This window comes from Macaca mulatta, chromosome 14, assembly GCF_049350105.2.
Source record: "Macaca mulatta isolate MMU2019108-1 chromosome 14, T2T-MMU8v2.0, whole genome shotgun sequence".
Classification (NCBI taxonomy): domain Eukaryota; kingdom Metazoa; phylum Chordata; class Mammalia; order Primates; family Cercopithecidae; genus Macaca; species Macaca mulatta.
Window position 1 is genome coordinate 7,552,322 of NC_133419.1, and position 26,389 is coordinate 7,578,710.

At 51.1% G+C, this 26,389-nt stretch overlaps 3 protein-coding genes and 1 long non-coding RNA gene across 38 annotated transcripts in view; 2 read left to right on the forward strand and 2 right to left on the reverse strand.

Moving 5' to 3' along the window:
• PC (pyruvate carboxylase) overlaps positions 1-7,360 on the forward strand; it is a 111,681-nt gene extending 104,321 nt beyond the window's left edge. For 24 of the 34 annotated variants that reach the window (XM_077960818.1, XM_077960807.1, XM_077960817.1 and 21 more), the window contains 11 exons: positions 596-740; positions 1,158-1,247; positions 1,334-1,555; positions 2,049-2,205; positions 2,718-2,958; positions 3,064-3,313; positions 3,523-3,767; positions 3,869-4,048; positions 4,126-4,374; positions 4,616-4,756; positions 4,837-5,459. In XM_077960818.1, the coding sequence (XP_077816944.1) occupies positions 596-740; positions 1,158-1,247; positions 1,334-1,555; positions 2,049-2,205; positions 2,718-2,958; positions 3,064-3,313; positions 3,523-3,767; positions 3,869-4,048; positions 4,126-4,374; positions 4,616-4,756; positions 4,837-5,085 (2,169 nt within the window). In that variant the 3' untranslated portion in view covers positions 5,086-5,459. 34 annotated transcript variants of the gene reach the window in all.
• On the reverse strand, positions 7,309-10,389 carry RCE1 (Ras converting CAAX endopeptidase 1). Of its 2 annotated transcripts, NM_001257486.1 has the most exon segments (8): positions 7,312-7,976; positions 8,248-8,310; positions 8,572-8,643; positions 8,773-8,940; positions 9,438-9,516; positions 9,768-9,851; positions 9,939-10,041; positions 10,174-10,389. In NM_001257486.1, coding segments are annotated over 8 exon segments (990 nt in total). In that variant the 5' UTR covers positions 10,359-10,389; the 3' UTR covers positions 7,312-7,740.
• TOP6BL (TOP6B like initiator of meiotic double strand breaks) overlaps positions 7,309-26,389 on the reverse strand; it is a 108,707-nt gene continuing 89,626 nt past the window's right edge. Inside the window, exons 14-23 of the mRNA XM_015113604.3 lie at positions 15,143-15,218; positions 10,740-10,960; positions 10,174-10,640; positions 9,939-10,041; positions 9,768-9,847; positions 9,438-9,516; positions 8,773-8,940; positions 8,572-8,643; positions 8,248-8,310; positions 7,309-7,976 (exon numbers count right to left, since the gene is read on the reverse strand). Of these exons, the coding sequence (XP_014969090.3) occupies positions 10,575-10,640; positions 10,740-10,960; positions 15,143-15,218 (363 nt within the window). The 3' untranslated portion in view covers positions 7,309-7,976; positions 8,248-8,310; positions 8,572-8,643; ... (3 more) ...; positions 9,939-10,041; positions 10,174-10,574. The remainder of the gene's footprint in view (positions 7,977-8,247; positions 8,311-8,571; positions 8,644-8,772; positions 8,941-9,437; positions 9,517-9,767; positions 9,848-9,938; positions 10,042-10,173; positions 10,641-10,739; positions 10,961-15,142; positions 15,219-26,389) is intronic.
• Positions 10,108-14,109, forward strand: LOC144334110 (uncharacterized). Its single transcript, XR_013403541.1, has 2 exons — positions 10,108-11,613; positions 12,655-14,109. It is a non-coding gene; the product is annotated as an uncharacterized LOC144334110 (long non-coding RNA).

The following is a 26,389-nucleotide window of genomic DNA, read 5'->3' on the forward strand; positions in this document are numbered from 1 at the left end:
GGGTGAACAAGGAAGGGCCCGGGAGGCAGTTGCACCTCTGGGTCTTGCCCTGGAGGCAGAGCCTGTCACTGGTGCTGCAGCCCCGGGACGGGGCCTTCTGGGAGCTTGTGATGTGTGAGGAGCCGGGGAAGAAGAGGACAGGAGAGCAAGATGGCTTGGAAGCCCAGGGAACGAGCAGCAAGGCGGAAGCGCGCCCGCTGGACTCAGCTAGGGGGAGTGACTGAGTGAGAGTGCCAGAGTGTGGTCTGTTGCGGGCAGAGCCCTCTTTCGGGAAGCGTGGGCAGGGGGTTGAGGGTGACTGCTGTGGGCCACGCTGCTGGAAGAAAGGCTGAGCCTGTTCTAGGCTGCCGGGAGGCAGGAGGGGTGGCCTTCAGCACATGCTTCGGGGTAAGCAAGTATGGAGGGAGCAGGCCCACCCCCTGACAGCTTAGGGGACTCTGCCGGAGTAAGGGGAGGGCTGAGGGATGGGGAAGTGGCCCTCTGCAGTGAGGCCCAGAAGCTGTGCTGGCCTGGGGTGGCACCTTCAGCCTTTTCTCCTCTCCCTTCCCTGTCTGTGCTGCATGGTGACGCCCTCCTACCCACCTCTGTCCTGCAGACCAACATCCCCTTCCTGCAGAATGTGCTCAACAACCAGCAGTTCCTGGCAGGCACCGTGGACACCCAGTTCATCGACGAGAACCCAGAGCTGTTCCAGCTGCGGCCTGCGCAGAACCGGGCCCAAAAGCTGTTGCACTACCTTGGTCTGGCCCGAGACTGCCCTGCCCTGCCCTGCCCTTCCCTCCCCACCCTTCTCCTCCCTTTCCCAATCCCTTGCTCCTACCTCTTTGCCACTCCCCATGACCAAAGAACTTCCTAGTGCCCTCTGCCCCTCACCCCTGCCCTCATTCTGGCCCTGCGTCCTCTTGTCCTGCACCCTCCCATTCACCACTCTCCTTGCTCCTGATCTGAGAGACCCCACTTTTCCATCCACGTGGCCCTCAAGAGGTCCCCAGTGCCTGGTCCCAGGAGGCGCTGGCTTTGGAGAAGACAGGGGCCAGCTGGAAGCCCGGGGATCCTGGAGGGATGTGTCCCTGTCCCTGAGCCCAGCCACTCTCACTGCTGCCCTCTACTCAGCCTCTGCCCAGCCCACCCTGACCCACTGCCCACTCTCTCCCCAGGCCATGTCATGGTAAACGGCCCAACCACCCCGATTCCCGTCAAGGCCAGCCCCAGCCCCACGGACCCCATTGTCCCTGCAGTGCCCATAGGTAGGTGAGATCCATTCTGTCAACTCATGGGGGAGATAAGAGGTTGCCACCTGCAGGACGGGCACCAATGCCCCTGTCTACCCTAGGCCCGCCCCCGGCTGGTTTCAGAGACATTCTGCTGCGAGAGGGGCCCGAGGGCTTTGCTCGAGCTGTGCGGAACCACGAGGGGCTGCTGCTGATGGACACGACCTTCAGGGACGCCCACCAGTCACTGTTGGCCACTCGTGTGCGCACCCACGATCTCAAAAAGATCGCCCCCTATGTTGCCCACAACTTCAGCAAGCTCTTCAGCATGGAGAACTGGGGAGGTAGGCTGGCATGCTGCGCAGCACCTGGCAGGAATTGGGTGCCCACTGTGTGGCCAATCCCAAAGGCTTAGGCCACTGGGGACAAGCTAGAGACGTTAAAACCAAGAACACCAAAGAGGAAGAACTGAAGAAGGCCCAGCCCCCTCTCTGGCCAGGCCTGGTGCTGGCACGAGGTTGCAGAGCTGAAACCAGGTGCATCCTGGGAGGCCCAGGGTCAGGAGGAGACACTTGCCTGTTAGTTAATTATAGCACAGAGATGCACAGAAGGTGGGATTATAAAGGGGGCATAGAAGGGACACAAATGAGCCTGGTCTCCCCCGAGAGATCAGCCAAGGGAAAAATTTGTGGGGGTTGGAGCAGGGAACACAGGGACGGCGGAGATGAGCAGGACCTGGTATTGGGGCCAGAGGCTTGGGCTGCAGAGCTGGCTGCAAGGCCTGGCGGAGTTCCCCAGACACGCAGAGCTGATCTGGGCCTCTTGGTTCCTGTGCAGGAGCCACGTTTGATGTCGCCATGCGCTTCCTGTATGAGTGCCCCTGGCGGCGGCTGCAGGAGCTCCGGGAGCTCATCCCCAACATCCCTTTCCAGATGCTGCTGCGGGGGGCCAACGCTGTGGGCTACACCAATTACCCAGACAACGTGGTCTTCAAGTGAGCCTGGGGTGGGGTGGGCAGATACTACCTGTTGTGGCCCAGAGAGTACCGAGCCACGTCGTCGTGGCCTCTGTTCCCCACAGTGGGCCTGACACCAAGTCTCTCTGTGGCCACACGCAGCACGGGCTGCTGTTGGGAAATAATCGAGAAGTGTAGAATTGGAGTTGCAGAACTGAACAGGATTCTAAATTACCCCCTCACTCCTGGGGCAGTGGAAGGCCTGAGACTTGCCCGGGTCACTCGGTACAGGGCTGGGACTGGAACCCAGGCCTCAGGACTCCTTGCTCAGTGCCCTCTTCCGCAGGCTGCCACTGGCCTAGCTGATCCTCCAGGGCCTGGTCCACACTTGGGTGCCCCCCGCCAACGACCTGTGGATACCACACCCCATGCCAGGCCAGATCCTCAGATCTCATTCCCCAGGGCAGTAGAGTGGGTCAGGAAGGAGCCGGGGAAGACTGTTCAGAGGGAGGTGGGGTGGGGCTCAGCCCTGGGCGCTCTCACCCTCGCAGGTTCTGTGAGGTGGCCAAAGAGAATGGCATGGATGTCTTCCGCGTGTTTGACTCCCTCAACTACTTGCCCAACATGCTGCTGGGCATGGAGGCGGCAGGAAGTGCCGGAGGCGTGGTGGAGGCTGCCATCTCATACACCGGCGACGTGTCCGACCCCAGCCGCACCAAGTACTCACTGCAGTACTACATGGGCTTGGCCGAAGAGCTGGTGCGAGCTGGCACCCACATCCTGTGCATCAAGGTGCCTGGGCCACTTGTCCATCTCTCCCTCTCTGTCCCGACCATGCCCCCACCCACAGGCACATGTCCTGCCCCCTCTACCATCTCTCTCCCCGACTTCCTCCAGGATATGGCTGGGCTGCTGAAGCCCACGGCCTGCACCATGCTGGTCAGCTCCCTCCGGGACCGCTTCCCCGACCTCCCACTGCACATCCACACCCACGACACGTCAGGGGCAGGCGTGGCAGCCATGCTGGCTTGTGCCCAGGCTGGAGCTGATGTGGTAGATGTGGCAGCCGATTCCATGTCTGGGATGACGTCACAGCCCAGCATGGGGGCCCTGGTGGCCTGTACCAGAGGGACTCCCCTGGACACAGGTAGGAAGAACAGTAGCCCGTGGCCACACCCCTCTCCAATCCGCAGCCACCACCAGTCCCAGTAGTGTTGGACCTGCCTAGGATCCAGATGCCCTGCTCTGGCCTTGCCGCCTTCTGTCACCTGAGTCAGACATGGGACCTGAGCTAGCCCTGGGTCCTGGAGGAGTCATGCATTTCTAAGGCTTCCTCTGACTCTGGCCTCCCTGCAGAGGTGCCCATGGAGCGAGTGTTTGACTACAGTGAGTACTGGGAGGGGGCTCGGGGACTGTACGCGGCCTTCGACTGCACGGCCACCATGAAGTCTGGCAACTCGGATGTGTATGAGAATGAGATCCCAGGGGGCCAGTACACCAACCTGCACTTCCAGGCCCACAGCATGGGGCTCGGCTCCAAGTTCAAGGAGGTCAAGAAGGCCTATGTGGAGGCCAACCAGATGCTGGGCGATCTCATCAAGGTGAGCCCTGCCCAGCGCTCTCCTACCTGACCCAGCCCTGCATGCACCTGCTGCTGGCTGCCTTGAGGTGCCTGGCACCCTAACCTCCAGGGCCTTCTCAGGTGACGCCCTCCTCCAAGATCGTGGGGGACCTGGCCCAGTTTATGGTGCAGAATGGATTGAGCCGGGCAGAGGCTGAAGCTCAGGCAGAAGAGCTATCCTTCCCCCGCTCCGTGGTGGAGTTCCTGCAGGGCTACATCGGTGTCCCCCATGGGGGGTTCCCCGAACCCTTTCGCTCTAAGGTAGGGAAGGCCCAGCATGATGTGAGGGTGGGGGCTGGATGCAGGAATTGGGACTGACACTCCGCTTTGTTCCCCAGGTACTGAAGGACCTGCCGAGGGTGGAGGGGCGGCCCGGAGCCTCCCTGCCTCCTCTGGATCTGCAGGCACTGGAGAAGGAGCTGGTAGACCGGCATGGGGAGGAGGTGACCCCGGAAGATGTGCTCTCAGCAGCTATGTACCCCGATGTGTTTGCCCACTTCAAGGACTTCACTGCCACCTTTGGCCCCCTGGATAGCCTGAATACTCGCCTCTTCCTTCAGGGACCCAGGATCGCAGAGGAGTTTGAGGTCAGTGGCTCTGCTGCTTGTCCACACTCCACCCTGGCCCCCCTGCCCCAGAGCGCTGGAGTTTAGCTCGGCTGTCACTCAGCCTCACAAGCTTTGGGAGCAGAAAGGACTCTTGAGACCGGAAGCTAGGCCTTTAGGGACGAGGAGCCAAGGCCCAGTGTGGGGACTTCCTATGGCCAGGGCTGGGGGACTGCCCTCCCACCTTGGCCTCCAGCCCTGAGTCTGCGCACCCTTCCTGCAGGTGGAGCTGGAGCGGGGCAAGACGCTGCACATCAAAGCCCTGGCCGTGAGCGACCTGAACCGGGCTGGCCAGAGGCAGGTCTTCTTTGAGCTCAATGGGCAGCTGCGGTCCATCTTGGTCAAGGATACCCAGGCCATGAAGGTATTGTCTCCCCCAGGGCCAGCGGGGCGGTGGGGCTGTCTGGGCCCAGGATCTCATGTCCCTCTGGCCTGTGTCTTTAGGAGATGCACTTCCACCCCAAGGCCCTGAAGGACGTGAAGGGCCAGATCGGGGCGCCCATGCCTGGGAAGGTGATAGACATCAAAGTGGCGGCAGGGGCCAGGGTGACCAAGGGCCAGCCCCTGTGTGTGCTCAGTGCCATGAAGATGGAGACTGTGGTGACCTCGCCCATGGAGGGCACTGTCCGCAAGGTTCATGTGACCAAGGACATGACACTGGAAGGGGACGACCTCATCCTGGAGATCGAGTGATCTTGCCCCAGACTGGCAGCCTGGCCATCCCCAAGCCTTCAACAGAAGCTGTGCTGCCACAGCAGGCCCAGGCCAGCCAGCGCCCGAGGCCAGCAAGGTCGGGCCATGGAGGTCCTGTCCAGAGCTGGACAGGAGACACCCTGCCTGCAGCGGCTCATTCCTTTCAGCCATCGTCCTTTCCTCTGGCGGACAGCTGCTCACATGTTCATCTCTTGCCAAATAAGGGTCTCTTCCTCACTGGAGACTACAAGTGGTGGGTCAGGTGGTCCTAGGACCCGGGGGAGGTTTAGGGGTCCTATCTCCTGGGGGAAGGGGAGATTTAAGATGTCCCAGGTCCTGGGAAGTTTGCTCAATAAAACTGGCTTTCCCCTGCCCTCCATGCTGGATGCTGTGCAGCCCCCTGGCCTAGTGCAGCCCACACCACTCAGCAGTGGGTGGGCAGGTCAGTTGTGTCATCCTCTTCAGAGGGTAGTGAGGATGACAACTGTGGCCCTGTTTTAAGTCACTATTGGGTGCTTACTGTGTATACTCCCCCAGCAGGACTAGTAGTACTGAACTTACTTGAGGGGTGGGGCCTGTTCTAAATATTTAACACCTATTAACTCAGGGAATTAACCTTATCCTCTTATGGACACAGAAATCAAGTCACAGGAAGATTAAATAATTTGTCCAGGACTCCACAAGTAGTAAGAGACAGAGAGAGATGAAACCCAGGCCGTTGGCAGACTCGTCTCCCAGCCCCGCTGCTTTATTTTCTAAAACCCAAGGCCAGCGTCCCACCTCAGTTAGCAGGTAAATGCAAGCAGGTACCACCTTCTGGGCAGTGGGTGAGACCCTCGGGAATGGTGATCTGGCAGTCTTGTGCGTGCTCTGGATGTGAGAATGATGGCAGGAGGTGAGGGGGAGTCCAGGGTATCAGGTTCTAACCCTGCCACTCCCCATGACCACCCCTCCAGACCCCTGCTCAGTTGCCTTTCCTGCAGCGGGGACACTAACGCTGCCTGCACCACTGCCCTCCTGCCCACAGGTAGGGGGAGGATGGGGAAGGGAGCAGGAGGCTGGGCAGTTCCTGAGATGGAGGGGCGGGGGTGGGGAGGCTGATGCAGGAAACACCAGCCTCTGGGTAGGAAGCGCCCAGCAGGCCTCTGCCCAGTGCTCCCAGTGCCAGTCCAACCTCTGGGATGGCCAAGTCACAGTGGGCTTGAGCCTCTTCCTTTCTGGACCGCCAGGTCCCAGATGTACCCCAGGAGGCAAGTGACTGCGATGCTGCCCCTTCCATCCGGGTGGATGTCGTCACGGCCAGCCTGCAGGCATCGTGGGGGCAGTGACTGCACATCCCTTTTCTTTCCCGCAGCGGCCAGCCTCAGGGAAGGGACCCTGGGACAACCTCCTTGAGCCTGGAATGGGACCTAAAGGGCTAACATTTCCTACCTGCCCCCCCGCCCTCCCAGCCCACCACCAAGACGGAGTCTCGCTCTGTCGCCCAGGCTGGAGTACAGTGGCGTGATCTTGGCTCACTGCAATGTCCGCCTCCCGGGTTCGAGAATCTAATTTTAAAAGGGCACAGGCAGGGAAATGAGAGCCCTTCCAAAAATGATGGAGAGCAGGCAGAACACGCGCAGGTGCTGAGAAGGACCCTGGAGTCACCGTGTTGCTTGGCAAAGTCGCCGCCGCCCTCAGAGCTGCAGCCTGTGTTGTGGGTTCCTCTGGGGCAGAGGTCCGAGGTGGAGGGAACCAGAAAAGCCTCTACTTCTGGTGATTCAGGAGTAGGTTTCTCTCCCATTTGGGACTTATTTCCTCTTGTGAAAAACAAGGCGGGCAGACTGGAGGTCCCGGCAGAGGCTTGAGGCCAGTCCTCCTCCCCTTAGAAGAGATAGCTCGGAGGCTCCATTGCTGAGGTCAGGGCCAGGGCCATGGTTCCCTCCCTGACCCATCAGCCAAGCCACAGGCCCCAGGACGGGTGGGGCTCACAGCTGCTACCTGCAGTCTCAGACCCACCGACACTAGGACTCTGGGGCATGGCTCAGGAAGGAGGAAGCCACAGGCCCCCAGCAACCAGAGCTCCCAGCCCATTCTGTACTCCAGGGAACTACCTGCTGGGATGCACCGCCCAGATGTCACTGTTGAAGGTAGCTGGGACAGGTGTGGGCACACTCCCAAGAGCTGCCTAGAATCCTCACACAAGATCCCAAATAGACCGATTCCCAAAGGTCCAAGGCCATGTTACCCAAGTTAAATCTCTTTAATATCCCAATACAAAGTCCTGATGCAAAAAGACAATGAGAAAACCCAGGAAGTTGGGGGGTGGGGGTGGGGAGAGGTTTTATAAATAAAAAAACCCCCGAGCAGCTTTTGAGAGGCAGAGGAGCTAAGAGAAGCAGCAGTCCAAAGTGAGGAAGGGAGTGTGTGGCTCCTGGGACCTGCCCCTTGTCCCCTCACTCACAGCTGCTCGTAAACACCCCTTTCGAAAGGGGCTGCACCCTTTGGATATCTGCTCCTTTCTCTTGGTCCCTGGGATTCAACTAGCTCTGGCTTCAATCCCCTACAAAAATTCCTGAGATCTCGGGGACCCCAGCCAGTCCCTCCCCTGCAGTACCCCTTGGTGGGGAGGGCTGGGGAGCCGGTGAGAGTTCATGTTGTATCCAGGAGCGTAGGTCAGGAGCACAGGGGAGCCTCTGAGTCCCCTGCCCGCTCCAAAAGCACACAAAGGGGAAGGCTGCCGTAGAGCTTAGGGTCCGTGAGGGGCTGGAGCAGAAGCAGGAAGAGTCCCACACCCAAGGCATAGCCTGCCAGCAGGGGCCGCCTCTGCGGGTGCTCCAAGGCCGCGCAAACAGCCGGGAAACCCATGTAATTGCAGAAGGAATGGCAGAGAACCGGCCCAATCAGGTGTCCTGGGGAAAAGAGACAGCAACTCAGGGAGCAGCCCTACTACCTCCTCTGGCCCTTCTAGGGCTAGTGACCCTCATCCCCTAAAACAGGAGATCAAGATCCCACTACCCCAGCCATCCACCCACACACCACGGCCTCTGCTCCTTTCCACCTCTCAGACCAGCCTGTCTCAAGGACTGGAATAGAAGAACTTGTTCCTAGAACAAACAGTATTCCCATTCTCCCACCCGCTCCTGTGGGCCCCCAGGGACCTTTGAGGGACTGAGGACCAACCTGTGCGGATGAAGAGGAAAGCAGTGTAGGCACCGAAGACGGCTGTGTAGGAGAACTGGAACGCTGGAGACGGGGAGGCCGCGAGTGACCACACCTGCACGCCCTTCCTGCCCCCGCACTACACACCCATCAGCCAAAGATCCACCATCCCCTCCACCCGGGGCAGTGGCTGCCTGCCTCACCACCTACAGCTGTCCTGCACCCCAACTCCCACGGTCAGTGGCCCCTCCAATACTGTAGCCCTCAGTTCCCAATTCCTTCTCCAGACTGGCCATTAGGGACATCATCACACACCCTAACCCAGGCCAGCTAGCCAGGACTCACCAGCAGACAAGAAGATGTTCCCCACGCTGCTCTGGCGGAAACGCAGCTGCTCAATAATGTGGTGAAAATGGGCTGGGAAAAAGATGACAATCACATCACAGTCATTCCTCCCAACCTCCATTCTAGGCCTGCCCCTCACCTCAAGCCCCCTTCTCAGCTCTCATGCTGAGAACACACCAGGACCAAGTTGGCCAGACTCACCAACTCCAAAAAAGAGCGGGCAGGTGAACACAGCAGGGCCCAAGCCCATGCACGGTGCCAACATAGGCAGCATACAGGCCCGGAACACCAGCTCCTCTGTCAGGGGGGCGATCACTTGGTTCCGCAGCCAACGCATGTCTGTGAGGCAGCGGGCCCAGGAGCGCGGGGCTGCAGAAGGAATTCAGGATAAGCTGTGAGTGACAGGCTATCGGACAATGAGACCCCAGAGGCTCCAAGGGCTCCTCTCCCACAACTTCACCCTGGTCAAACTCAGGTTAGGCATCAATACTCCTGAGGACGGGGGTGTGGACCCAACATAAACCCAATGTCTTGAGAGGACCTGAAGGGAAGGCATTAGATGAGGCAGGGCATCCTGGAAGTAAACTCTGGAGACACCAAAATTTAACCAAGACCAGCACTGGTTGGGGAAGCAGGGGACAGTGCTCTCTGGTCCACACCAAATACAGCTGGGGGTTCCCAGGGAACTCCTTGGACGTTGGGAATCAACCCTTAGAGGCCATCTAGCTCTGTTTCCAGTTTACTGATGAGAAAACACACCCAGAGAACATTTCACGTGTCCAGATCACACCCTGGGCCCGCTGACTCCCTGCCCCATTGTCCTGGACTGCCTGTGCCTACTTTTCCCTTCAGCCGTTAAGACTCACCCAGGACAACCTTCAGCCCATCTGCCAGGTCACAAGGGCAATCCATAGAAAGCTGCATCAGTGGGCCCAGGAAAAGAATCTGAGGGCAAGAAAACACTTTCACCACAACCCACCGCTTTTGCCCAGACCCTTGCCCATGCCCCTGAGACCCCAAGCTTGAAATCCTCTCAGCCAGGATTTCCAGACCATGCATACCGGAGAACCCTGGGGCCATCTCAAAAGCCCTGTCTCCCATCAGCCAAAAACCGAATACAATCAAGAGGAGTCCAAAGCACTGCGCATCAAGCTGATAACAAAGACCAGAAGAAAAAATACAAAAGGAGCACTCACCATGGTCAGCAACAGGGGCAGCAGCGCCGCTGGGAAAATGCCCTCCAGCCTGAAGCCCATCAGGGTGAGCAGGGATGTGCCTGGCTGAGCCACAGGAAAGGGGGCATCAGTCTTGCTTCCTCCCCTAAAGACCCCTGAGTTCTCTCCCCCTTTGCCCCGCCTCCTTCGCACCTGGATGCCTGTGAGTTCCCTCCAGAGCAGCACGCACAGGGGTGAGAGACTGGACACCACCAGGACGCTGGTGAAGCGCCGCTTGATGACGGCGGGATGGTCCCTACGGAGGGGACAGTAAGTTCAAGGGGCCCGCGGCTGCCCATCAGCGCGGCCCCGCCCCCGGCTCGCCCAAGCTCCGCCCGCAACCCCGCCTCGCAGGGGCGCGGGTTCCGGCCGCGCGCAGCCCCCGCACCTGGGCAGTTCGCTCTTCCAGACGTAGAGGCTGCCCACGTAGGAGCAGGCGAGGCTGAGACAGGAGAACACTGACACCCAGCAGCACAGCCCGGGGCCCGGGCCGCCCAGCGCCGCCGACTCGGGCGGCCGCTCCGGCCGCGACACCGACAGCAGGCGCAGCCCATCCCCGCCCAGCGCCGCCATTGCGCCCTGACCCGCGGCGCGCACCAGTGACGCAGTCCCAGGGAGGTGTGGGTGACGTCAGGCTGCGGCGCGGCTCCAGGCCCCGCCCCACCCGGGCCCGACGCGGAAGCAGACGCGGAAGCGGCCTCGGTGAGCGCGGAGCAGCTTTATTAAACCACGGGGCAGCGGCTGCCCGCAGCCTCCGGATCGGTGGGCACTTGCGGAAAGGGACCCGGCTCAGGGCCCAGGGCTGGGACTCAGCCACTCCGACAGGTTGGAGACCTCCTGCAGCCACAGCACGTCCTGCGGGAACAACGGGGCCCGGAGTGAGGACCCCTCGGCAGCGGCCTGTGGCCCGCACCTCCTGCCGCACCCTTCCCTGCGCAGCGCTCGCTCAGTTACCTCCAGGCGGCTCCCACGGCTCACCCTGCCCGGCGCCAGGGCCCTGCCGTGAGCCTTAAAGGCCGCCCTTCCGCTAGGAGTGAGGGGGGCCGCGGTGGCCTCCGGGCGGCGCGGGGCGGCCTCTGACGGGCTCGGGGCCCTGGCGGAGTGCAGAGCTCGCATCTCCTCCATGCGGAGGCTGCCCCTCTTGAGCCTCTTGTTTTCTGCTTGCTCGTTGGTATCTAGGAGAAAACAAGCCACCTTCATCTTATTTTCATGGCCCTGTGTTAGGAAGACCCTTGGGTAGGGGGGAAGCCTGGGAGAAAGGGCGCCGAGGGGCTCTTCCCACCGCATCCCTGTCAGCAGGTCTCATCCACACCAAAACCCTGCAGCTCCGGGCGCTTCAGGAGCAACCTGAGGCTTCAGAGAGGTTTCACGGCCTCCCTATTCTCTCACCCGGGCAGGAGATTGTCCCGAGCCCTCACTTGGGGGACTCGGGCCGCTCAGTAGCCTTCTGCACACAGATTCTTCCTGGAGTCTGCACTGACAAGCTCCCCTCCCTGCCAGCCTGTCCCCCCATCACCTCTCTGGCCTCAGTTCTGTCTCCCTTAGTTGCTCACGTTGCATTGGGCGGTGCCCATAGGCAGCTTTCCTACTCTTAACTGATTCATTTGTCAAAGCGAGTTTAGATGGATAGATTCTTCCGGAGCAGGTCCTGGGGATGTAGATCAATGAGCTTTTCCCTGAGAGAAGCTCACAGATGCTAGGAGGGATGCAAACCTGTGTACAAAGCCCAGGGTTAGAACAGAGAAGGGAGCCGACCACTTCTGCATGTGAAGAAAGGTTTCCCTGAGGAGATAACCTGAGCTGGGCTTTTTTGTTTTTTTGAGACAGGGTCTTGCTCTGTTGCCCAGGCTGGAGTGCAGTGGCGCAATCCTGGCTCACTGCAGCCTGACCTCTTGGGCTCAAGCGATCCTACTGTCTCAGCTTCAGCTTCCCGAGTACCAGGGACCACAGGGGCGTGCCACCACACCAGCTAATTTTTTTACTTTTTGTAGAGATGGGGTCTCACCGTGTTGGCCAGAGTGGTCTGAAGCTGTCCTCCCACCCTAGCTCCCCAAAGTGACAGTATTACAGGCATAAGCCACCACTCCTGTCCCAGAGCTGGGTTTTGAAGTATGAATAGTGATATGCCAGACAGACAAGGGAGAGAAAGGGAATTTCATGCTGAAAGTTACGCAAGTAATCTTTATGCAAAGGCATAAAACAACCTCCTACATAAATGTTTACTCTATAAAGATGGGGTCTCGCCTGTCACCTAGGCTGGAGTGCAGTGGCACGATCATAGCTCACTGCAGCTTTGAACTCCTGGCCTCATCCTCTCGAGTAGCTGGGACTAAAAGCACACACCACCATGCCAGGCTAGAAACAGATTTTCATCTGTAAGAGACAGGAAGCCAATAAAGAGTTTTAAGCACTGGTGAAATATATTGGTAATTTTGTACTTCAGAAAGATTGTTCTTTCAAAGGTGTGGCTTAGATCAAACTAGAGACAGGAAGACCTTAAGAGCCCACTTCGACAAAAGTGAAGACAGTGGGGATGGAGGCGTCACCAGGAATCAGAAGTGTTCATCAGGCCTAAGTGACAGGCCTTGGTGAGCACCTGGATGTGGGAGAGGCCTCTTGGCTGGGTGCAGTGGCTCACGCCTGTAATCCCAGCACTTTGGGGGGCCGAGGTGGGCAGATCACGAGGTCAGGAGATCGAGACCATCCTGGCCAACATGGTGAAACCCCGACTCTACTAAAAATACAAAAATTAGCTGGTTATGGTGGTGGGCACCTGTAATCCTAGCTATTCAGAGGCTGAGGCAAGAGAATCACTTGAACCTGGGAGGCAGAGGTTGCAGTGAGCTGAGATCATGCCACTGCACTCCAGCCTGGGCAACAGAGGGAGATTTTGTCTCAAAAAAAAAAAAAAAAGAATGAGAGTCCTCTTGAATTAATCCAAGATTTCAGATGTGATAAACTGGACAGTGTGCTATTAATCATGACAGAGACCAAAGTCTCTTTAGTCAGGAGAGAGGAAACTGAGGTACCAATGGAACCTCCATGAGGAGCTGCCTAGTGAGCAAATGAATCTCCCAACTGGTGCTCAGCAGAGGCCTTGGCTGGTCACACCAATTTGAGAGTCTTGAGCCCAGAGGCAGGGGTCAGCAGCTGGGATGGAAGATAGCTGGGTGGGAGAGCAGGAGAAGCACTATTTAGGCATGACCAGAAGAAAGTAGGTGAAGAGAAAAGCCCAGAGGGAAAAACCAGGCGAGTCATAGTCTTACAGTGCCAAATTTTGCGCATAGTTCAGATACAATGAAGATAAATGCAAAATTTGGTAATTAAGAGGCCTTCCCTAAGGGGAGAAGTTTCAGAGGCCACAGAAAACAAGTACCCTAAGTGATGGAGAGAATGAGAGGAAGAAAGGGAGACAGGGTGCATGCAGCTTGTGGTTTTGAGACCCTTGGATGAGATTGATGGAAAGAGGTGGAGGAAATTCAAGGTCATGGGAGATTTTCTTCTGACAAAATGAGAGCTTGACCTGCTGAGGGAAAGGAACTCAGAGGAGAGCTGAAGGTGCAGCAGTGATAACTGATGCAAGCAGGTCCCGAGAAAGCAGGAGGATGATCCCACTGTGATCCCACACTGATGAGGTTCTGCAGTGGGAGGGTGCAAGTTGGGTGAGTTTACTGAGAAAAGAGATCAGTAAGTAGGAAGCAGGAGGCAGAGACTGGGTAGATTTTTTAAAGAATGGAGTAGCCACTGAGGGGCAAAGGCCAGAAAGGCAAGGGGAAGGACTGACAAACCAAAGGCTCCTGAGTGAGTGGACCAGGGATGGATGGTGGCATCAACCCACAGTTTGGCGATTTTCTTCAGCAGGGCTGCCCATGTGAGTCATAGAATGGATGCTGATGAGAGCCACAGGTCTGTAGGGCAGAATAGCCCAAGCCATCCTCCAGGGGTTCCACCAGATTATAAACACCTAGATTTTAAAGCTCAGGTTGCACACTGGAGAAAACACGGGCTTTGGAGGCGGCAAGCTGAAAGTCATTACCTCCTGTTAAGCATTCTGCCTGACCTGAGCCTGGGTCCTCTGGTTTGTTAGGATCCATGCCTCCCCCCGCCCCCAGAAGGGCACTGTAAGGACTAAACGAGGTAAGGTCTGTGGAAGACCCCAGCATCTTTCCAGCGTCCACAGAATTAAATGTTAATTTTTTTCCTTGTATGGGAAGATACTTATTCTTTTGTCTCTTCTGACTGCATAAATACTGAATTGTATGTATCATACTTGCATTTTTTAAAATCTCCAAATCTAAATTTATAAAAATAGATTCTTTGCTTTGTACAAGCGTTCACAGCAGGGTTCTTTTCAGTAGCAACAGCCCCCACAACATTTAAAACATGGTTCAGCTGACAGTGATTTCAGGGACACATCTTAGGCCTAAGCATAAACGTGTATGTGTTGTAGTTGTGACCCTAGAAAGAGGGATTTACCAACCAAGCATAGGTGCTGAAGTCACAATCCCCAACTTCCCTTGACCCAGATACTGTTTTATCTGAAGGACTCAGGATCTGTCAGAGGGCATCCCTGCTAATTCAGCTCTTCCAGAGACAGCAGAGCTAGGCTGCCTGGGTTTGAATTCTGGCTCTGTCATTTACTGGCTGTGTAGCCTTGGGTAAGTTTATTGATATCTGTGGGCCTCAATTTCCTCATATGTAAAATGAGAGTTAATAACAGTGCCTATAGCTCCTAGGATTGTTTTGAGAACTAAGAGCATTAGTACATTTTAAAAGCTCAGAATAGTACCTGGCACCTCTGCTAGTGACTGAACGTGAGAGCTGCTGTACCCCTGCTGCTGCAGGCTGGGAAGGCTGTTTAAGTATTGCGAGAGACATGTATGGAGAAAGGACTTCAGTATAATTGCCATCACAACACATGCACTGACACTTCCCCATAACACACATTAAGAGTGACGTGGTGCCTACTCTTGGGAGCAGCCTCCAAATCCCAAATCATAATAGTAACCAAAATGAGGGGAGCTGCAGCGTCAACCCCAGTGATCAAGAAAAGATGTGAAGGAACCACCTGGATTCAGGGCACTGAATCTGCGTATTACCTGCCCCCATCCCATCGTGTGCAGCTATCTGTAACTGCACAAGACTGTATTACAAATTTCTAGTCCTGTCCTAACATCTTCGGGAGGGAATAACTGCTGCTGCTGCCTTGAAGACCCACAGTGGCAGCAATAGCTCACTAAATTGCAGAAGGACGCCGCTGTAGTAGAAGGTACAATGGAATAGTTTGAAAGTTTGAACTCACGTTTTTTACTTCCCCAGCTGCAGTCCAGGGCTCACTTGAAAAGCTAAAACCTTACCTGCTAGGAGCTCCCGGCTGCTGTTATCAGGTACGTCCTCAGTGCCCTGGGCTGAGTCCTTTTTCTCTAGGGTTAGCTGCTTAAAAAAATTAGAAGTCCTAAGTGAGTTTTGCAGAAACATGAACGAGCCCTAGTGAAAAAGGAGTGTGCCTGGTGGCTTCACTGACCTCACAAGGTTGTCTGCCCTCACCTGGAACTCCTTCTTCCTCCTGGCTCACGAATCTCCCTACCCACCCTCTAGTCCTCAAGGTTTCCCTCTGTGGATCCTTCTGCACTCTGGCCACTCACGGCACATCCTTTCTTCTCTGAGCTCCAGTCTCTTGGCTACTGCCTGCCCATTCCTCGGGCTCTGCATACTCTGCAAGTATCCTGTGTGCCCATTCATCAAGTAATGTGCATATGTCCATTTTCTACACCCTAAATCCCTTCAAAGGCAAGGGCCATCATGCCTGTATCACTTTACAGCTACCTGAGTGCCTTACACAAGGTAAGTTTGAGAAAGTCAAACCTGGGAAGCCACAGGATGTATTCTGTAGTCATCTGTAGCCTCCTAGAGCCCTGCCACACTGGTTAGTTCAATAATTTGCACAGAGAAAAAGAGATTCTTACTGAGACCAGGACCCAATTCTCCCAGCTCCTTTTCAAGAATACAGATGTATAAAAATAGATATCCTCTTCTCAAAATTAAAAATTTGTGGCCCGGTGTGGTGGCTCATCCCAGCACTTTGGGAGGCCAAGGCAGGCAGATCACCTGAGGTAAGGAGTTCGAGACTAGCCTGGCTAACATGGTGAAACCCCGCCTGTACTAAAAATACAAAAATTAGCTGGCCATGGTGGCGGGCGCCTGTAATCCCAGCTACTCAGGAGGCTGAGGCAGGAAAATTGCTTGAACCTGGGAGGTGGAGGTTGCAGTGAGCTGAGATCACACCATTGCACTCCAGCATGGGTGATGAGTCAGACTCCATCTCAAAAATAAAATAAAATAAAATAAAAATTGGTGCTTCCTGGCCGGGTGCGGTGGCTCAAGCCTGTAATCCCAGCACTTTGGGAGGCTGAGGTGGGAGGATCACAAGGTCAGGAGATAGAGACCATCCTGGCTAACACGGTGAAATCCCACTTCTACTAAAAATACAAAAAAAAAAAATTGCATTGGGAGTTATACCTGATGTAAATGATGAGTTGATGGGTGCTGACGAGTTGATGGGTGCAGCACACTAACATGGCACAAGTATACATATGTAACAAACCTGCATGTTATACACATGTACCCTAGAACTTAAAGTATAATAATTAAAAAAAAAAAAATACAAAAAAATTAGCCGGGCGTGGTGGCGGGGGCCTGTAGTCCCAGCTACTCAGGAGGCTGAGGCAGGAGAACTGCGTGAACCCGGGAGGCGGAGCTTGCAGTGAGCCAAGATGGCGCCACTGCACTCCAGCCTGGGCAACAGAGCAAGACTCCATCTCAAAAAAAAATAAAAAATAAAATAAAATTTGTGCTTCCCAGGAACAAAAGTGAAAAGTCAGTCCACAAGAATGGGAGAAAACGTTTACAAATCATACCTGCTAAGGAACTTTTATCCAAATTAAAGAACTCTTTTTAAAATTTATTTATAGCCCAGGCATGGTGGCTCATGCCTGTAATCCCAGCACTTTGGGAGGCTGAGCCAGGCGGATCATGCGGTCAAGAGTTTGAGACCAACCTGACCAACACGGTGAAGCCCCGTCTCTACTTAAAATACAAAAAGTAGCCGTGGTGGCTCACACCTGTAATCCCAGCTACTCAAGAGGCTGAGTCAGAAGATTCACTTGAACCCGAGAGGCAGAGGTTGCAGTGCCGAGATCAGTCTACTGCACTCCAGCCTGGGTGACAGAGCAAGAATCCGTCTCAAAAAAAAAAAAAAAAAAAAAAGGGCCGGGCACGGTGGCTCAAGCCTGTAATCCCAGCACTTTGGGAGGCCGAGATGGGCGGATCACGAGGTCAGGAGATCGAGACCATCCTGGCTAACACGGTGAAACCCCGTCTCTACTAAAAAAATACAAAAAACTAGCCGGGCGAGGTGGCGAGCGCCTGTAGTCCCAGCTACTCGGGAGGCTGAGGCAGGAGAATGGCGTGAACCCAGGAGGCGGAGCTTGCAGTGAGCTGAGATCCGGCCACTGCACTCCAGCCTGGGCAATAGAGCGAGACTCCGTCTCAAAAAAAAAAAAAAAAAATTTGTATTTTTTGTAGTGACGTGGTCTCACTATGTTGCCCAGGCTGGTCTTAAACTCCTGGGCTCAAGTGATCCTCCCACCTCAGCCTCCCGAAGTGCTGGGATTACAAGTATGAGCCACCATGCCTGGCCCAAGGTAAATAACTCTCATAACTCAGTAATTTAACAAACCAATTTAAAAGTGGGCAAAAGATTTGAATAGACATTTCTTCAAAGAAGATATACAAATGGCCAGTAAACACATGGAAAAGATACTCAGCATAAATATTCATTAGAGAAATGCAAATCAAAACCACGAAATTACTTCACATGCACTAGAATGGCAATAAGAAAAATAATGACAACAGTTAATGAGGGTATAGAGATACTGGAAGCATCACACAGCACTGGCAGGAATGTAAAATGGTGCAGACCGTGGAAATCAGCTCGAAAGTTCTTTAAAAAGTTAAAACATAGTGTTACCATATGACTCAGCAATCCTACTCCTAGACAGATACCCAATAGAGTTACAAGCATGTCCACACAAAAGTGTTTGTAACAGCATATTCATAATAGCTAAAAAGTGGGAAAAAACTTGTGTTAATCAACTAATTAATGGATAAAATGTGGTATATCCATACAACGGACTATTATTCAGCCATAAAAATGGATGAAATTGTTATATGGTACAACATAGATGAACCTTAGAAACACGCTAAATGAAAGAAATCACATAAAGGCCACATGTTGTATGGTTCCATCTATATGAAGTGTCCAGAATAGGCAAATCCACAGAGATGGGAAGTATACTAGTGGTTGCCAGGGATTGAAGGGAGAGGGGAACTGGGACTCAATGCGAACAGCTACTGCTAATGGCATGATGGAGATGTTCTGTAATTTAGTGGTGATGGCTGCACAGCATAGTGAATATACTTAATGAGTTTTATTCTTTAAAGTGGTAAATTTTATGGTATATGAATTATCTCCATAGGAGACCTATCATATATTGTTTACTAAAACAAATTTTAGTTCCCAAGTAATTACATTCCAAGGAACACAGGAAGGGCAAAAGTAATACTAAAGACGTGAAGGAAGAAACCGGATATTTTCTAAACATTTTTATCTTGAGAGAGAATTTTTTTTTTTTTTTGCTTTAGCTTGGAAAATCTCATGTCATAGATAAATCTTTCTCCTATCTTGAAATTGGTCTTATCAAGGAACTACCCACATTGAGATATGAAGCTCTGGGCCTCTCTGGGAGCCTTGCATACCCTTCATTAATCACCTGGTTCCCCAGATAAGACAGCCCTGACCTCAGGATACACCTCCTTGGATTTAACATTCTATGGGACATTTATTTCTAGTCTACCCCTCCCCTCACCCACTGGAAACAATGCCTTTCCTTAGAAAATTGCCTCCTTGTTACTACTCCTGCTCATTCTGGGTTTAAATTCTCAGTCCCTACATACACCTATGACACTAAACCCTGGAGTACTATCTTGTTCACTCCATCCTGGCCCACAGTCTCTGTTCCAACATTCAGGCTTAAAATATCCACTCTTAGCCAGGTGCAGTGATGCACTCCTGTAGTTCCAGTTCAGGAGGCTGACACTTAAGCCCAGGAGTTCGAGGCTGTAGTGCACCATGATCACACCTATGAATAGTCACTGCACTCCAGCCTGGGCAACATAGCGGGAACCTGTTTCTAAAAAAATAAAAACAAAAATAATACCCTCTCCATTCCTGCATGACCTTTCCCTGAATATATTCACTCTAAATACACACTCCCTCATTTTTTCAGTTCCTCAATAGAGCATATAATAGATGATTTTCTTCCCTATTACTCAAGAGGTCAGCTATTCTACCTTTCCTGTTTAGAAATGGAAACAGAATGACCCAGAGGTGAAAGAATTTGACCTATCATCCTTAGTCTTGTAGTTCCAGCTGAAGCCACTGGGTGCCACTCTTGTACCGCTAACAAGTTAGTTATCACTAAATGGCCATTACCAGAGGGAAACCTGATGAGGATGTTGAGTGGAGAAGCATGGGTTCTACTCAATGACCTGGATCACTCATGCCCTTGGCTTGCAACCCAGTCCTCTGTGTTAACAATATTACCAGGCTTTAGAGCCAAGAGATCTCAGTACAAATTCTAGCCTTGCTATTTACTGACTATGTGATTCTGGGCAAATTATGAAAGTTCTGTAATCAGTTTCCTCATCTTTAAAGTGGGAAAACTATGACCTAACTTATAACATCTTTGCAGAGATTAAAATGAAAATCTCGGCACAGATTAGGGATTCAGTAAGTGTTCCTTCTTTCCAAGACCTATGACTACTGGTAAGACCTTGAGTTCACTAGCCATCTGCCAAATTAATTGGGCTATGAATAGCCCTGAGGCTATGAGCCATGACTATAGCAAAAGAACAGGGTAAAACAGGTCAGATTTTTTTTTTTTTTTTTTTGAGACAAGAGTCTTGCTTTGTCACCCAGTCTGGAGTGCAGTGGCACGATCTTGGCTCACTGCAACCTCCACCCCCTAGGTTCAAGCAATTCTCATGTCTCACCCTCCTGAGTAGCTGAGACTTACAAAGCGTGTGCCAGCAGGCCCAGCTAATTTTTTTTATTTTTAGTAGAGACAGGATTTTGTCATGTTGGCCAGGCAGGTTTCAAACTCCTGACCTCAAGTGATCCACCTACCTTGCCCTCCCAGAGTGCTGAGATTACAGGAGTGAGCCACTGCGCCTGGCCCAGATTACCTTTTTTAGGTCTTACTGGGGTACTACAGAGGCCCAAGTAAAAGGAATTCAGACGCTGAAACACTCCTAGATCCTGAGGAGTCCCTCTGCCCATATATCCTGGGTTCTATGATAACAGCACATGCCTTACCCTGAACCTGTCCCTAGAAAGCTGAAGATGTGGATGGCTGTAGTGAACTGCATTCTCCCCTACCCCAAATATGTCCAAATCCTAACCCCCAGAATTTGTGAATGTGAGCTTGAGAAAAGTCTCAAATTGTAATTCCGATTGCAGGATGGGATCAGCCTGCATTTAGGGTGGGCCCTAAATCCCTAATTACCTGCCTGTAATCTCAGCACTTTGAGAGGGCCAAAAAGCGGCCAGATCATTTGAGGTTAGGAGTTCAAGACCAGCCTGGCCAACATGGCAAAACCCTGTCTCTACTAAAAATACAAAAATTAGTCGGGCATGGTGGTAGGCGCCTGTAATCCCAGCTACTCGGGAGGCTGAGGCAGAAGAATCACTTGAACACAGGAGGTGGAGGTTGCAGTGAGCCGAGATCGTGCCACTGCACCCTAGTCTAGGCGACAGAGCAAGACTCAGTCTCAAAAAAAAAAAAAAAAACAAAAAAAAAAACACAGATTTGAGAGACAGGGAGAAAGCAATGTGAAGATGGAGTTACAGTTTGGAGTTATGCAAGCTACAAGAAACCAAGGAACAGTTTTTATCAGAAGCTAGAAGAGGCAAGGCAAGGAAGCACTCTCCTCTAGTAACTTTGGAGGGAGTGTGGCCCTACGAACACCTTGATTTTGGACTTCTGCCCTCCAGAACTGTGGCAGAATAAATTTGGGTTGTTCTTTTTTTTTTTTTTTTGAGACGGAGTCTCGCTCTGTCGCCCAGGCTGGAGTGCAGTGGCCGGATCTCAGCTCACTGCAAGCTCCACCTCCCGGGTTTACGCCATTCTCCTGCCTCAGCCTCCCGAGTAGCTGGGACTACAGGCGCCCGCCACCTCGCCCGGCTAAATTTTCGTATTTTTTAGTAGAGATGGGGTTTCACCGTGTCAGCCAGGATGGTCTCGATCTCCTGACCTCGTGATCCGCCCGTCTCGGCCTCCCAAAGTGCTGGGATTACAGGCTTGAGCCACCGCGCCCGGCCCTTGGGTTGTTCTTAAACCTTCAAGTTGATGTTAATTTCTGACAGCATTCCCAGGAAACTGATATAATGGATTTTAGCTTTATTTGCGCAAGGCGTGGACAGCAGCTTTCCAAGTCAGAGGGAAACTGGCAAGAGTATGTGCGGTGAAGCAGCTGAAAGGAATGGCAGACGCATTCCTGGGAAGTGCATCCTAGAAAGCACAGCCAGCCATGAAAGGTGTGGTGAAGGGAGCACTGACGGCTTTACTACTGCTCTGTGCCTCTCTGGTCACACTGAAAAGGAGGATGGTCAAGTCCACGAGATGCTTTGATTCTTGGGTGCCTGGGCACCTGAACTTCCCCACCCAATCAGGCAAGCAGAAGTACAAGGTACAGAGTAGATGCAGTGGAGGTACCAAAGGCCGTTACTCATTTTCTTAGAAATAGTGTCTATAGTTTTTATACCTATTGAGATATAAACTAACAGAGTAAACTGCATATATAGAAAATGTACATTTTTTTTTTTGAGACAGAGTCTCACCCTGTCGCCCAGGCTGGAGTGCAGTGGCATGATCTCAGCTCACTGCAACCTCTGCCACCTGGGTTCAAGCAATTCTCCTGTCTCAGCCACCCAAGTAGCTGGGATTATAGTGGTCTGCCACCACGCCCAGCTAATTTTTAAAATATTTTTAGTAGAGACGAGGTTTCACCATCTTAGCCAGACTGGTCTTGAACTCCTGACCTCGTGATCCACCCACCTCGGCGTCCCAAAGTGCTGGGATTACAGGCTTGAGCCACTGTGCCCAGCCAAAAATGTACAGTTTTTAAGTACACATGTACATACCTGTGAAACCATCACAGTCAACATAATGAACATACTCATCTCCCTGCAAGTGTCCTGCTGTCCTTTATAATCATTCCCTCCAACTCTTCCACCTCCCATCCTCTAGTAACCACTGACCTGTATAGATTAGTTGGCATTTTATAGAATTATATGTAAGTGCAATCAAACAGTATGTACTCCTTTATTTCTCCATTTTTTCATGCGCCATGCTACTCAGAGATTCATCCATGTCACTGTGTGTATCAATAGTTCTTTCCTTTTATTGCCACATAGTATTCCTTTATATGAATCTATTACAATTTGTTTATCCATTTCCCTGTTGATACTGGGTTGTTTCTCATTTTGGGGGCTATAACAAAAGGGCCATGAAGATTTGTGTACAAGTCTTTGTGTGGAGATATGCTTTCATTTCTCTTGGGTAAATACCTAGGAGTGAAAGAACTATTCGGTCATAGGATGGGTGTGTATTTAACTTTTTAAGAAACTGCTGTTCTCCGAAGTGCTTGTACCATTTTTCATTTGCACAAACAGTGTATGTGAGTTCATTCTTCCACATGCTTGTCAACATGTGGCATAGTCAGTCCTTTTATTCCAGTGGTGTGAAATGATTACCTCATTGTGGTTCTTTGAACTTTTGTTGCGAATGATGATGTTGGGCATCTTACATCTTTATCTGCCATTTGTGTATCTGTAGCTTCTTTTGTGAAGTGTGTTCAAATATTTTGCCCATTTAAAAAAACTGGGTTGTGTTTTTATTAATGAGTTTTAAAAAAGAGTTATTTATATATTGAGGATATTATGGTAAGATTTTTAAACATTCAATTTTAAAAATAGATACAGAACTATCAGGTGCATGGGGTACTTCTTCTTGAGTGAACTTCGTATCTTTCAATGGATTTGTCCATTTCATCTAAGTTGTCAAATGTACTGTAAAGTTGTTCAAAATATTCTGATAATCCTTTTAATATCTGATGCTACCTTTCTGATTTCTGATAGTGACAATTTGTGTTCATTCTTTTTATTCTGATTAGTCTGGCTAAATGTTTATCAATTTTGTTAATCTTCTAAATGAGCCCCCTTTTAGTTTCATTGATTTTTCTCTATTGTTTTTTCTGGTTTCTATGTTACTGATTTCCATTCTGATCTTTATTATTTCATTTCTTCTGTTTAATTTGTGTTTAATTTGCTCTTCTTATTCCAGTTTCAGTTGGAAAGTGGTATCATGGATTTGAGCCTTTTTTTCTTTTCTAACACAGGCATTTTCCCCTCTGAATACTACATCAGCTGCATCCCACAAATTTTGATAATTTGCTTTTCCATTTAATTAAATTAAAATATTTCTAATATCGCTTTGATTTCTGTGTTTAACTCATAGGTTATTTAAAAATGTGTCATTTAGTTTCCAAATATTTAGGGATTTTCTAGATTTCTGTTACTGATTTTGCTGTAATAATTCTATTATAGTCAGAAACATACTTTTATGACTTAGATCCTTTAAAAATGTATTGAGACATATTTAATGCCTTAGAATATGTTCTATCTTGCTAAAAGTGCCTTATGCACTTGAAAAGAATGCATATTCTTCTTCTGTGGCTGAACAGAGTGTTTTTATAAATGCCAGTTAGGTCAAAGTGATTGAAAGCATTGTTCTGACTTTGTCTCTACTTATCAAAACTATCAATTATTGAGAGAATTATTGTTGAAATCTTGAAATATAATTTTGGATTTGTCTATTTCTCCTTATAGTTCTATTAGTTTTATGTATATTTATTTATTTTATTTATTTTTGAGGCAGGGTCTCGCTGCCACCTAGATTGGAGTGTAGTGATGTGATTTTAGCTCATGGCAACCTCTGCCTCCTGGGCTCATGCAATTCTTCTACCTCAGCTTCCCAAGTAGCTGGGACTACAGGTATGTGCCACCATGCCTGGCTAATTTTTCTCTTTTTTTGTAGAGACGGGGTTTTGCCATGTTACCCAGGCTGGTCTTGAACTCCTGGGGTCAAGTAATCCACCTGCCTCGGCTTCCCAAAGTGTTGGGATTACAGGCGTGAGCCATCATTCCCAGCCCCCCTGTATCATGGTTTTATTTGTTTTCTTTGGGACAGAGTCTCACTGTCGCCCAGGCTGAAGTGCAGTGGTGTGATCTTGGTTCACTGCAACCCCTGTCTCCCGGGTTCAAGCAATTCTCCCGCCTCAGCCTCCTAAGTAGCTGGAATTACAGGCGCATGTCGCCACACCCAGCTAATTTTTGTATTTTTAGTAGAGACGGGGTTTCACTATGTTGGCCAGGCTGGTCTCGAACTCCTGACCTCAGGTGGTCCACCTACCTCGGCCTCCCAAAGTGCTGGGATTACAGGCATAGCCACCACACATGGCCTGTATCATGTTTCCCCCCACCCCCCACCGCTGCCCCGTGCTTCCCCAAGACAGAGTCTTACTCTGTCACTCTGGCTGGAGTGCAGTGGCATGATCTCAGCTCACTGCAACCTCTGCCTCCTGTATTCAAGCAATTCTCCCTCAGACCCCCCACTCCCTCCGAGTAGCTGGGATTATAGGTGTGCGCCACCATGCCAGGCTAATTTTTATATTTTTAGTAGAGATGGGGTTTCACCATGTTGGCCAGGCTGCTCTCAAACTCCTGACCTTGTGATCCCCCGACTTTGGCCTCCCAAAGTGCTGGAATTACAGGCATGAACCACAGCGCCCGGCCTGTATCATGTATTTTAAAGCTCTCTTAACATGTGCATGAAAGAGGAAAAAAGAAAAAAAGAAAAAAAATGTGCATGAATGTTTAGGACTATTGTCTTTGTGATTAACTGATCTTTTCATTATGAAATCACTCTCTTAATCCCGGGTAATATGCTTTGATCTGAAATCTACTTTGATATTACAATAGCTTCTTCAGCTCTATTTTATTAGGGTAAGCATGGCATATCTTTTTCTATACTTTGAATTTTTTTCTGTCTTTATATTTAAAGTGAGATTCTTGTAGATGCATGTTATTGGCTCTTGCTTCTTTACCCAGTCTAACAGTCTCTGCCTTTGTGTGTGTGTGTGTGTGTGTGTCTTTTATTATACTTTAAGTTCTAGGGTACATGTGTACAACGTGCAGGTTACATATGTATACATGTGCCATGTTGGTATGCTACACCCATTAACATCAGGTATTTCTCCTAATCCTATCCCTACCCCCTCCCCCAACCCCACGACAGGCCCTGGTGTGTGATGTTCCCTACCCTATGTCCAAGTGTTCTCATTGTTCAGTTCCTACCTATGAGTGAGAACATGCGGTGTTTAGTTTTCTGTCCTTGCAATAGTTTGCTCAGAATGATGGTTTTGCTCAGAAAGATGGTTTCCAGCTTCATCCATGTCCCTACAAAGGACATGGATTCATCTCTTTTTTATGGCTGCATAGCATTCCATGTGTATATGTGCGACATTTTCTTAATCCAGTCTATCATTGATGGACATTTGGGTTGGTTCCAATCTTTGCTATTGTGAATACTGCCACAATAAACATATGTGTGCATGTGTCTTTATAGCAGCATGATTTATACTCCTTTGTGTATATAACCAGTAATGGGATCACTGGGTCAAATGGTATTTCTAGTTCTAGATCCTTGAGGAATTGCCACACTGTCTTCCACAATGGTTGAACTAGTTTACAGTCCCACCAACGTGTAAAAGTGTTCCTATTTCTCCACATCCTCTGCAGCACCTGTTGTTTCCTGACTTTAATGATTGCCATTGTAACTGGTGTGAGATGGTATTTCATTGTGGTTTTGATTTGCATTTCTCTGATGGTCAGTGATGATGAGCATTTTTTTTGTTTTTTGTTTTTTGTTTTTTTTTTTGAAACCAAGTCTGGCTCTGTGGCCCAGGCTGGAGTGCAGTGGCGCGATCTCAGCTCACTGCAAGCTCCAGCTCCCGGGTTCACGCCATTCTCCTGCCTCAGCCTCCCGAGTAGCTGGGACTACAGGCGCCTGCCACCACGCCCGGCTAATTTTTTGTATTTTTAGTAGAGATGGGGTTTCACCTTGTTAGCCAGGATGGTCTCCATCTCCTGACCTCATGATCCGCCCGTCTCGGCCTCCCAAAGTGCTGGGATTACAGGCTTGAGCCACCGCGCTCGGCCTAGATGATGAGCATTTTTTCATGTGTCTGTTGGCTGCATAAATGTCTTCTTTTGAGAAGTGTTTGTTTGTATCCTTCGCCCACTTTTTGATGGGGTTGTTTGATTTTTTTCTTGTATATTTGTTTAAGTTATTTGTAGATTCTGGATATTAGCCCTTTGTCAGATGGGTAGATTGCAAAAATTTTTCTCCCATTCTGTAAGTTGC